General features: G+C 32.6%; 1 protein-coding gene across 2 annotated transcripts in view; it reads right to left on the reverse strand.

Annotated features, from left to right (window-relative positions):
* LOC111642590 (cilia- and flagella-associated protein 97-like) overlaps window positions 1-6,102 on the reverse strand; it is a 9,239-nt gene extending 3,137 nt beyond the window's left edge. Inside the window, exons 1-2 of one of the 2 annotated variants that reach the window (XM_023388950.1) lie at window positions 5,787-6,102; window positions 5,053-5,702 (exon numbers count right to left, since the gene is read on the reverse strand). In XM_023388950.1, the coding sequence (XP_023244718.1) occupies window positions 5,053-5,702; window positions 5,787-5,889 (753 nt within the window). In that variant the 5' untranslated portion in view covers window positions 5,890-6,102. Of the gene's footprint in view, window positions 1-5,052 lie in introns of both variants that reach the window. The other variant, XM_023388949.1, reaches the window with a different exon arrangement.
* Window positions 6,103-13,516: the final 7,414 nt, after the last annotated feature.

Below are 13,516 nucleotides of genomic sequence, written 5' to 3' on the forward strand. Positions count from 1 at the left end.
TGTATGTTTATTTTCGATCAGTGCATAGGCGTCTAAATGACAGTGCTACCGTCCGGACAGTCCACGAGTCGGTTGGACTGCTACACCTGTTGACCTTTTTTTTTTTATGCTTCTACGATTCACGATACATTCGCAATCGTGTATGCCACTAATGTCAAATGGGACTATTTTGTACGGGTAACTACACCACCACCGCATTTTTTATTAATTTTTTTTTCACACAACTGAATTTTGATCTTTTAAATTGAAATACCTGATTAAAGGGTGGCCGAAATTTTTCTCCGCCCCGGGCGGCTAACACCCACGGTACGCCACTGCGCATCTGAACTCGTCTATCAAAAAATTGGCGCATGGTATGCAAAAGGTTGGCCACCCCTGGTATAGATGGAAAGATAAGCAGAGAACTAGGAGAAAGCAAAAGAAATAAATCTACAATGCTTAATAAGTAATAATTATTGATATAAAGGCTGTTGTCTGTATATGTGTGTGTGTGTGTATGTGTGTGTGAATTCCTAATAACTCCTACAATTTTTGTCCAATTCAAATGAAATTTTGGTTATATTCATTTTATGTTATAGCTAATATTAGCTATAGAATGAATGTTTGATTCCGGATTGGTGATCACACTTATGTTGCAGTGATTTCAGTGACCATGTGATGTTCATGCTTGAAGAGAAAATTTCTCTTACCATGTTTCCCCAAAAATAAGACAGTGTCTTATATTAATTTTTGCTCTGAAAGATGCACTAGGTCTTATTTTCAAGGGATGTCTTATTTTTTCCATGAAGAAGAATTCACATTTATTATTGAACAAAAAAATTCCCAAGTCGAACTTAGACAAGAGTGACATATATCCAGTCGTGTCGAACTAAACTTACATAAAACCAAAGTGAACTTACGAAGTTCTTGTGCTGGAGTGGACTTCTCACTCTTGCTTCAACTTAACCTTTTTATAGCGTCGACATCGGGCTCGATGACCAATTAGTGCTTATTGAACCATAGCACTATGCAAATGTGATGTGGCATGATTCCCGGCTGACCAATTAGCCATCACCAGTCCTAACATTATGCAAATCTATGATACCCAAGTCATAGTTTTATGCAAATCATGCAGTGTGGCGTGATTGTCTGCTGACCAATCAGTGACTGTACTTTCAAAAAGCCAACGGCCACTTTCAACCATCTGTCGATGACCGTTACGAGTAAAAAAACTTTGCTAGGTCTTACTTTTGGGGGAAGCCTTATATTTAGCAATTTAGCAAAACCTATGCTAGGTCTTATTTTCAGAGGATGTCTTATTTTCGGGGCAACACAGTATGTTGCATTTTAAAATATTTTGGCAAATAGCATATTATAAACATACTTTAAATTTAATGTTAAAAAATGATAGCAGCATCAGGTCACTTCTATAACAAATTTTTAAAAAAATATTTCCATAGTGACCACTTGACATTCTATTATTCAATTGGAAGTAACAATCTAACCAGCCCATTATTTAGAAAGTGTTATTGCTCATCTAATTAACATACTGTACATACAATTCATCTTTGTTTTATCAATGCGAAATTAAAAAGACTCGCTATTTTGTCAAAAAAAAAAAAATGCCTAGGGAAAAGCATAAGAGAAAATTGATGAGGTAAATTCTAGATCTTTTAGATCTAGAATAAGAACAACCAAGACCCCTGAAGGCCATGAAATCCGACTTGAGCAACATGGAGTAAGAATGGCTTTGTCGAGGGCTGCAGAAACAGCATCACAACATCAAGCTCAACTTGAAGCTCTTCTCAGTTCTTCAATCTCTACTTTCTCATAAAAAAAAATATTTTGTCATGCTTGACAAGAGAAATTCTAGTAATTGATATAACTCAGTAAGTTCTTTTAACCCTTCGGTGGGCGCCCCCGCGGCAAATTGCCGCAAAATAATAATAAATTCGTTTGTTTGATGTTGTACTTAATTATTGTGGAAATACGTCATAGTATTCTCTCTTCATATTACAAGTTACAATTTATCTTTGAAATCGGGTCAGTTATGCTAACTGTTTAGCTGTTACTGGACTTTGAATCAAGTCGTACTTAATTTGCGTTGTAACTGCCGCTACGTGCCCTGTCATGTAACTAAAATATCAGTATACGTTTATATATATGTGTTTAATTTTTTTAATAAAGTAAGTCAATATTTGCAAGTTTATTAAATAAATATATTAAATTAACACTATTGTAAGTTTCTATAAATTTTTAAATTTATATTAGTTTATATTTTTCAAAAATATAAGGGAAACAANTGGCAAATTGCTGCAAAATAATAATAAATTCGTTTCTTTGATGTTGTACTTAATTATTGTGGAAATACGGCATAGTATTCTCTCTTCATATTACAAGTTACAATTTATCTTTGAAATCAGGTCAGTTATGCTAACCATTTAGCTGTTACTGGACTTTGAATCAAGTCGTACCTAATTTGCATTGTAACTGCCGCTATGCGCCCTGTCATGTAACTAAAATATCAGTATACATTTATATATATGTGTTTAATTTTTTGAATAAAGTAAGTCAATATTTGCAAGTTTATTAAATAAATATATTAAATTAACACTATTGTAAGTTTCTATAAATTTTTAAATTTATATTAGTTTATATTTTTCAAAAATATAAGGGAAACAAAGAGCAATCCAAAGTAGCGGCAAAAACCTAGAATTTGTTTTATTTGTGGCATACTCAAAAACAATAGGAAAAAATCAATTTGTCAGAAATGAGTAGAAATGTTTGGAAGAAGAATCGGAATATGGTGATTATATGTGCCATGTGTGAAAGTGAACATCTCATGAATATATAGTGACTATTTTTATTATCTAAATATTTTATAAACAATTTGTTCATTGAAATGCCGTAAAAATAGTTTTCTGGTATATCTGAATCATATTTTCAAAACGATAATTAATTATTGACTTAAATCAAGTAATATTACATATGCGGTGCAATTGCCGCGATGCGCCCTCTCGTGAGATCCTGAAAGGCGCGTTCCCCGAAGGGTTAAAAAGAAAATTTTAAAGTACAACAAGCAGGCTTCGAAACAGAAAATCAAAATAAGTGAGAATAGTAACTCCCAGTAAGGAAAAAGTAACTAAACAGTGACTGAAATAAAATTAGTTGACCACAATAATATACATTATTTGTAAGTCAAGTCCAAATGTAATTTTTATGTTTATGAGTTTTGTTTCGTTTGACATTATAATTTAGTTTGAGAATATTTTCTTTTGTTTACAGGACAATAACTCATTTTCATTATTAACTAATAGTAATTATAAATAAAGCAATCATAATTTGTAATTATGACCAGAAAATACCACAAATACCACAAACTGAGTTCTGGCTGTTGGAACTGTTTGCCACAGTGGCATAATTTAGAACTAATGCTCACACAGGGTCTAGATGTTTGTGCACATTTCTCGTGTTTGTGTGAGAAATTCATTTCTTGCTTCTGCATAAGCAGTGTCACAATTGTGAATTCTGATCTGAAAAGTTTGTGTTTGTGTGTTTTCCCCCTTACATTTGCATAAATGCAGCTTTGCAATAAAGACTCAAATAGACTTCAGTCTCTGGCAAAACCGAAATCAGAACTCAGAAATTTCTGGTTTTGTTTTTGAGTGCATCATATCCCAGTCGGTTGACCAAAAATTAGCGAAAGAGGTCCTTAATTATCTTTTGATATATCTGTGTATTTTGATCTGTTCTTTACTTGGTTTTTTTTTGTTTTTGTGGAACATAACCGTAGGCTAATAAGGTCCAGGTTGGTCAGCCAGTCCAGTAATTAAATGCAGAAGGAGTCTATTAGAAAATATACGGCAGGTCTCTCAATAAAAATTGAGAAAAAAAATTGCCTATATATTTACCATTCTTTCTAATGAGTTATCTTCTTAAATTTTTCAAATTAAAATTTTTAATTGGTTAAAATTATTAATTAGTAAAAAGTCTTCGGAGTCACNGAATTATATGTATTTATATTTTAGAAAATACAAGGAAAGCGGCGCTTCCGCAGCTTCCATGGACTGCACACCATTGCTATTATATATAAATATATATATGTTTCTGTATGTTGTACATATGTTCTCTATTCCTGTGTTTTTTTAATGATAATTGCTTTGTTTTAATCAATACGAAACAAAATTAAATCCATTTGATGCTGTTAAAATAGATAAACAAATATGATGCAAGTATAGGCTAGCATCGAGTTTTATATGTCTATACTAAATAGGCATGAGCCCATGCACGTGACATTATAATTACAAAACTGCAAATACTTTAATTTTGAGGATAGAGATGAGTTTTAAATAAAATTATAAATGCTAATAGTAAAATCTTCATGAAGTCCAACTCTACTCAAATTATGACACGTAACCCCTTTCTATCTTCCCACTCCTCGATCTATAACCTAATAGCATCAAAATAGCAATTTTGATGCTATTTTGATGCTATTAGGTTTAATAGCATCAATGCTCTTTATACACAAGCTACCAGGCTAAATTTCATTTCTTAATCATTACCCCATTCTGATATATTAAATGAAATAAAGGCCAAGACATATGGAATTATATATATATAATCACTTCCACAAATGGTTAGCATGCAGATAATTATTGTGAATAGTTATCTTAATAATATCAATAATCTTCTCATTTTGAAACAGCAAAAGGTTAATTAGAATTTTTATTAAATAGGCTATAACTATTTTAATAAAAAGATATCAGTTCTCTTTAAAATGCATTTAAAAATATGTTTAATGTAAAAAAAAAAATTGTTTTTGAAGATAGGTGACACCTTTTTATTAAAATTAAAACTAATTAATAGAAATAAGTTTTTGTGATAAAAAAAAAAAATACAGTTTATTACTAGCAAATAGTGATAAAACTTGTATTCAACTTCTATAACAAAGTATTCATATTCAGATAATCTTACATGAATTAAAAACAACTATTTAGCTTATAACAGATTTCAAGTTTCCAACTTTTCTAAAATATAATTAAAATATTATATAGACATTTTATTTTCACTCACCAGGTTCTCAAGTTCAATTTGTCTTTGTTGTTTTAATCGATTGATCGCAGACGAAGATACATGAGACTGAGGTATGCGAGATTTTTGACCAAGATATTTCGAAGTGGGTCGATTTTGTTGAGTCAATATTTTTTTAAGAAGACGTTGATTTTCATGATCGATCTGGCGTACTTCTTCATTAGAAAAAGACATATTTTTACGAGCAGAGTTCAAAAATTTTGCCTGAAATGCTTTGTTATCACTAGAATTTTTATTCTGTTCCAATTCTAGTTGTTTAATCGCACATAAAAGTGCATTTAAATCAACAGTATTATTTTTCGAAGTCGAATTCCATTCCACATTATCAGCGAATTTGACATTTTCTCGTTTTTTCATATTAAAATCATTTGACATCTTATCTTCCGCGTAGTCATTTAATTTTCTCCTCGGTTGGCAATTATCATTTTTCAGGAATTCTGGAAGGGGACTGTCACAACACGGAGACGTTAGAGGAGTCACATCCGTTATTGAACCCGATTCGGTCAGATCATCGAAAGATTCTTCGCTCAAAGAACTCTCTTCCGAATCAGTCATGGACACACTTGAAGAAACTGAATGGCAATCATCTTTATCTTCATCTTTCATTTTTTCACCATTTTCACAACTGTCATCTATAAGTGAAGGAATCACAGTTTCAATTAGAGTTTTTCTGATATGATTTTGTTTATTTACTAAAGGCAACTCTATTTTCTTACTTAGATCTTTTTGTTTCTGTTCTCTGTCAAAGAAATCGAAATCTATTTCTCCTTGAATATCTAGATCATCTTCATTAGCACCTAAACCAACTTTCACAGACATGCTGAAGTATTTATTCTATTACGATCAAAATAATTATTCGAACTTGATAATAGTAAAAATAAAAAGGAAAATATTAGAAGATTTCAATATATAGATCTGAGTTTTTAATTTAACCAGTATTTTGGAAATAATAATAATAATAATAAATTACGTTCTCATAAAACCTGATCCCATTATAGACGTTAAATACGTCAAAACACGATTTGGACTATCTCAGCGCCTCCTAAGTAATGCTTGATGCAGAAAATAAAACAAAATAATAAAAAATTTTATTTAAAAATTAACGGTGCGTTAAAAGTAAATCCTGTAATTTAAAATAAATTTTAAAAATAAAATAAACAAATAAAATAAAATTTAATTTCGTAGTTGTATTGTCAACAAATGGACGATACAAACAACAAAACAACAAATGGACGATACAAACAAAACAAAATTTATTTATTTATATTCAGTATACAGTATATATATATATACAATATATATTTATTTATTTGTACATGACTGCTTAAAAAAGACTCGCTTAGTGCCCATAGTGATGGAAAGAGTCAAAAATGGAAAATCATTTTTGACTCTTTCCGTCCTGTAGGCAGTAAAGATGTGGCTGTTTAAATTTTCATTCATTATCAACAAGCTTTTCTGTAATGAGGGAGGTCAATATTAGTGTAGAATGAATAATAATACAGTATATTGATCCTAACTAGCCGTGAAAAATCACAAAGGTCTCGATCAGTGTTTCTCAATCGCCCAATGTGGGCGTTTTTCCGTATTGGGGGCGTTTAGTAACAATTTATATTTTGGGGGAAAAAACAATTTTCTGGGCGACATAGTAAAACATTATATTAAGAATAATTAGATATTTTATTCGTTATGTCGTACAATAATCAAACAAATAACATTATACTAGTGACCAGTCTATTCAATGCAGTACGAATTTGGCGGTAGCCTCGGCCCTCGGTATCGGAATTTTGAAACTTGCAGCTGGGATTCACAGCGAATAATGCTTAATTTTAATTTTGTTAATTATATCAAAATCTGATATGTATTCTAAGTAAATAAATGTCTATTTGATAATTATATACTTTGTAAAAAATTAAAATAACAAACCCACAAAATTGCTTTCGAAATGAAGGGGACGATACTACATAACGGTTTTATTGAAGGAGGCGACGATTCGTTAGAGGTTGAGAAACACTGGGCCGTGTTCAGTAACGCAGAATTCTTGCTAAGTCTAGTTATGCTGCAATGCTGAACTCGTTTCTAACTACTGCTTGACTCCTCCCACCACTAGCTTCTTTTATGTATTCTTAGCTCCGCCCACTAAGCCACTCAGAATTCTAACTTAGGTGTTCTGCGTTACTGAACACTGCCCTGGTCTAGATCATGGCTGACCACAAATTCTCAAACTCTTCCTCTTCTTGCTTCTTGGGGAACGACGTCCCAATCCTCATTACTCAATGCACAGTGGAGTAAATTATATAACTTGGCAAAAATTCAGCTTGTGTATTTTGTTAAATATTTAATATTGCAAAAATTACTTTTTAAGTATATTTTGTTGAATAAAAAACCACATGAACAATGAATATGATTTATTTAAATGCAATTTGATAACATACTAGGCTGAGATTTCCGCTTGGCAATAGTGACAAATACACTAAATTTACAGTATATTAATGAGTAGTAATATAATAATTTAATATTTTTTTAAAACTCTTTTCGCCCTGTGGACACTAAGAGGGCCTTTTTTAGCAAGCCCATTATGGATTCGGCCAGACCCACAATGAAACGGGCGGGATGAGGGACGGGGCCCGATATATCCGGACGTACCACCTCCGAAAAATTCCTGGGGATTTTTTGACCCATTCGGATTCGATCCTGGGTAGGCTGCCACCTTGACTGCTCGGCCATCCGGCCAATAAATAAATTTTATCTCCAGACATAGCTGTGACTTGTAAATAGAAGCTGAGCTATTATCTAAAATTTCTGCCTCTGCTTGTGTGATATTGGACATTCCTTTGTTTCAATAGCTTCTCTGCAAAACCCTTGTAACTCTTTTAGATAGCTTTGTGCAACTACGAAATAATGATTAGCTTTCTTGTAGTTTTGTTCGTTAAAAACGTTCAACAAAACTTTGGTGAGAACGGGCAACTGCTTTCAAATAGGTAAGAATAATCGGAAAGGATATAGAATTTTCAATTAATTTTTTTTTTCTTCTGATTCTATGTCACGACTTGGTGCATTTATAGACACTTGGCAAATAATTCCATCACTTACATTTACTTCTTACAGAAACGCGTTTCGGGCTTTCGCCCCTCTTCAGTCTGTTACGTCGATAGTTGTGACTTGTGTGTCCGTACTTCCCGCTCCCTTCCCCTCCCCTCTTTTCCCGACTTGACGGACTCCCCCGCATGCCTCGTAATTTGTAACATTACCCTTCTCTGAGTGTTGCACACAGCCTCGCCTGCGACTGTATAAACATTCTATTTTATTTTAATAATTGAAGCCAGTTTTTATGGATGTCGATGCTAAGGTTCTTGTTAATATTATTTTTGTCTATAGTAATTTCGTAGCTTTCTTTGAATTTTCTTTTGTACCAATTTTTTTCTTTGTGTACTATTGTTGCATCCTTTTTATCTATTTTGCAGTTGTGGGTCGTGCAGTGTTCGTAAAAAACTGAGTTGATTCTGTTATATTTCAGGTCTGCGATGTGTTCTTTTAGTCTTGTTTCTAATTTTCTTTTTGTTTCACCGATGTATACTTTTGGGGGTTCGCATGTGCAAGGAAGAAGAAACAAGAAAAAGAAGACACGGTTTCGACAAATAACTAATTTTTTTTTTTATTATTTTTGACTCTTTTCGTCCTATGGACACTAAGAGTTATGTTTTAAAAATAATTCCGTCGTGGGTTCAGCGAGGCTCATAATAGGGCGGCTGGGTGGCGAGGGATTGGCTCGACATATCTAGGGAGCCAAAAACTTTTAGGATTTATTCGACCCGCCCAGATTCGGCCACCCTGTCTCCTATTTGATTTTAAAGAGATTTTTTTTTTAATTCTGATATAAAGTGTGAAAGTCTCCTATAGAGATCAAGAAAAAACTAATATCCGTTTTTCAATGTCTTTTTGTAAATATTCAATTTAATCGACTAATTTCAGGAAATCTGATGTTTTCATTATATCAAATAATTTTTTCTTTAGATGAAAACAACGAATAAGTTGAAATCAATCCTATAAAGATTAAAATAAGTTGTTATACACTAGAATATATTTTGCAAAATTGAAGTGCAAATAAAAGCTATTAAAAATGAATAATATTTATAAAAGGTACACAAAGACATAATATTTTTTTTTTGTCCTGAATGGTGTACTAAATAATCACCAAATTTGAAGCTCGGGAAAAACTAGAAATAGTATTAAATATCAACAAATTTTTTATTGATTTGTTGTCAAAATTTTAGTTTTCTAATCAATTATTTTAATTTAATTATTATAATAACGATAAATTTAATTGTGTTTAATGAGTATTTAATTAACAAATCCAAAGGTGTTGTTTTCATGCTGGAATGAATTCAAGAAAAAGAAATTTACTAAACTAAATAATACTTCTGGTAGAAAGCGCACTTTTTCCTGACTCTCACCGTTAATAACACATTTAAAATTTCAAATCTATACCGAAAACACGCGTACCCATGCATGCGTCTTAAGCGCACGCATATTAACGAATATTAAATGAAGTCTCAGAGATTTTGATTTTTGAATTTTTCTCCTTTTGATACCGTTGGCTCTATTGTACGGTGGTCAGATGGCAGTGTAGGTACTTAAGATGTCAGCCTACCGCTCTGGAGAACCCGAGAACGGATCGAAAACTCCAGGAATTTTTTGGGGTAGTTTGTACCGGATACGTGGACTCCATACTTCATTACTCGGCCGCTCCGGTGTGATCCCTGTTCAATCGATATTATAGAAAAAGGTCATCTTTATGTCTATAGGGAGAAAGAGCCAAATACGAAAAAATAAGGTCTGTCACGGATTTGACCAGGCGTTGAAATGGTAAAGGACAGGGCTCGCTGAAGACCGAGATAGACGAAAATTTCTGAGGAACGCACAAGAGGACCATTGAGCGGCAGACCAATGCCTTTATCATTTCAGCAATCTGGATTTCTTTCTAGACTAGAGATGGCAAACTGTGACTTGCGCGATTAATTCAAGATACTTGCACTGAATGTTTGGAAAGTATTAAGATTTTATAAATTATATTTTTAAAATATTTGATTAATTTCAAAACTTTTCATACATGCATGTAATGTGAAAGCGGGGTTCTATAACTATCATAAAAAAGTCTTAAAAGCTACTAATAATGAATATCAGATAGAAAAATTATCATCAAATAAATAACAAGAGATTTCTCATTAAACAATATATTTGTTTCTGTTATAATCACATTATAAATTTTTCACTTACAGTATTATTACTTTTCTGATATAAATTAAAAAGTTAAGTAAAATTTGTACGATTTTTTATTATTTTTTTAATTACTTAAATTAAATATTTGACCCACGATTTTGAGTTAGGCTGCGTTTCTTTATGCAGCGAGAGTGCAACGTAAATGACGTCACGAGCAGCTATCACTACACGTCGCTGCATCATAGTTTAGAAACGCTTTCCGCTCGAGCGAAACACGGACGTCATAATATATCCTTTAATTCCAGTTACAGCCGAAAATACTGCTTTAGTTAAAGAACTACAATATTTAAATAAAGAGATATAAAGAATCGAGCATTTATCTTTCCATAAATGTGAACAAAGTAAAGAGATAAAAGATATATAATTATATTTAAAATATAGTATTTTCTTATTCTTTAGATAACTTTCAGAGTCATTTCATAAAATTTAATCCTTCTTAATCTTTCCATAATATTTTTATCAACAGTCACTTCGACTTTTTTATTTTTACAGCATAATATCGTATTATACACACAAGCGTCCATTTTACTTTACGCGTGTAGCGGACGTAAAAGCCCTTGCGTAAAAGCTGCTTTATCTTCGCTGCAGCGACCTCTTGCAGCAAACGTTTAGAAACGGTTCGCTACATTGCAGCGCTGCATTTAGAAACGGGTTTCAGAAGGTTCGCTGTAAAGCGCTTCTCGAGCGCTGCATAAAGAAACGCGGCCTTATTAAATTTCTAATTCAATTTTGACCCACTTTTCGAAAAAGGTTCGTCATTACTATTCTAGACAATTGAGATCGAGAAAACTGTTTTTTCCAGAAACAGAGACTATAGAAAAATTGACCTTCTCTTTAGACGGTTCTGTATGTAATATTATTGATATACAAATACAATAATATTAATGAGTCAAATGTAGAAACGGCCGGGTGGTCGAGCGGATAAGGTGGCACCCTTCCACTCTAAGAGACCTGCGACCAAGTCTGGACTGGTCGAAAACACCAGGAATTTCGGGTCGTGGTCCGTCTGGATTCCGGAAATGCTGGATCCCGTTTCGCACAATCCGCCCCATTGTGGGTCTAGACGAACCCCTAATGGGCTTGCTAAAAAGGCCCTCTTAGTGCCCATGGCGGGAAGAGTACAAAGGCAGAAGTAAAAACACATTCTGTTATAAATGTGAAATGTGAAAATAAAATGTGAAAAATTATGTTAAAATCCTATTAACATGAATTTTTACATTCATGTTAGTAAGAAGAAAAATACATGAAAATTATATAAAAACAAAAATTATTTTCAATAACCATTACGACGATTTGAAATGGCAACGTCAATTCATAAGTGGAGTGCGGGAAACGGAACTATCTTGTCAGTTTTGTAGTTGGAATGTTTTTTTTTTAAACATGGTATTTGACATCGATTCGTTAATTAAATTAAAAGGCTATCGTATAAGATTGAGAGTCGATAACGATGAATATGAAGGAAGATTATTAAACGTAATAACGGAGACATCATGTGTATGCTTAGAAAAAGGTAATTAATATTGTCAATTTGTTTAAAGGTCCGCGTATAGCTTGTAAGGACGACTGACATAACATATTTTGGAATCTGTTTATGGCAATGCGACACGGGCGATCTGCCGAAGAGAGATACCTCCAGGGAAGTCTTTTATGGAAAACTGGCTCTTATTTAGGTAAGATTGAAGATGTGAATGACGATATCCCTAATGTGAAGAAAACCCGGAAAACTCCATGTGGCCAGTCTGTCAGCGAGATGCGAACCTGCTACCAACTACCAGTGTTCTGTGGTTTTATCCACTTGGCCACTAGTGGGCTTGAACTCTGCTTAAGTGATATAGTATGCATAAAATAATCTTCCATGTATGACATACAGATTAAAAATAATATAATTTCAAAAATCGTGTTTTGGCAAACTATAGAAGTTTGCCAAAACATGATTTTTGAACCTATATTTCTATATACCAGTGTCAGTGTCAGTATAAACCTATATACCCAGTGGTGATATTCGAAATATTTAACAAAGGGTTCGCTAACAGAAAATTTTTCCTTAACAATTTTTTTTCGCTCAAATGGTGCATTACCAACATTAGCGCAAAAACTGACCTTAAGATATAAAAGATGCGTTCGCAAAATTAAGTCAGTTAAAATTTAACATTGTTTATGCCAGAACTATATATTTTTTTATCTATATATATAAAAATGAATGTATGTCTGTGTGTCTGTCTGTCCTTCATGCATTACCACACCGTTTATCCGATTGCCGTGAAACTTTGGGAAGTTGTTTAATATACTCCGGCGAAGGTTTGTGGCATAGTACAATTGGCATGAAACTTTGGAAATTGTTAATAAAATATAAAAATATATAAAACAATGAGATCGGTAAAATTTCTAAAAATATAATTTTTAAAAATAAAAGACGAGTAAATTAAGACACTCTTTCAAAAACCGACTTCGAGCAATTTGCATTAGCAGACAAACAGTAAATCAACAAAGATACATTACTTTAACCAGGGTTAATTCTTTTATTTTCGTAAATTTCAAATTGTTTTCCAAATGCATTTCGCCGTTACAGCCTCATCAGTGGATAATCAAACAACTAGACACCTGTTCCCTTTTATACAAAGGAACTTTTCCCAGCATGCATCAACGTTTAGACCGACATTCTGATTTAGTAAATTTGCATATTCTATTATACATAAATGTTCTACCACGCGTCTTTTAAACAAATTTTCCATTTTATACAATATTTTTATCGAACTTCTATTAATTTTACAGTTATAAGTAACACAATGTTGATACCATGGTGACTCTTGTCTTTTTAAACGAATCGCCGCCTCATGTTCTTTTAGGCGTATCTCGAGTTTCCGTCCTGTTTCTCCAACATATGATTTCGCTTGTAAGCAATCACATGATATCTTGTACACCACTCCTGCGACATCAAGCTGATTTCTTACTGTTTTCTGACCTTTGGTATTGATAATATTAATGATATTTGACATTTTATTTTCCTGCTTGGCAACTAAACATACAGAAGATTTTTTAAATAAAGGTTTATATCGTTCATATAAATTGTATATATAAGGCATTTTTACATAAATATTATTATCTACACTATTTTTAACATTATATCTGTAATTTATAAAAGAACTGTACCACTTACAAATTTTGTTCT

The sequence above is a fragment of the Centruroides sculpturatus genome, unplaced genomic scaffold (assembly GCF_000671375.1).
Source record: "Centruroides sculpturatus isolate CEXI.00-Female unplaced genomic scaffold, Cexi_2.0 scaffold1241, whole genome shotgun sequence".
Taxonomy (NCBI): domain Eukaryota; kingdom Metazoa; phylum Arthropoda; class Arachnida; order Scorpiones; family Buthidae; genus Centruroides; species Centruroides sculpturatus.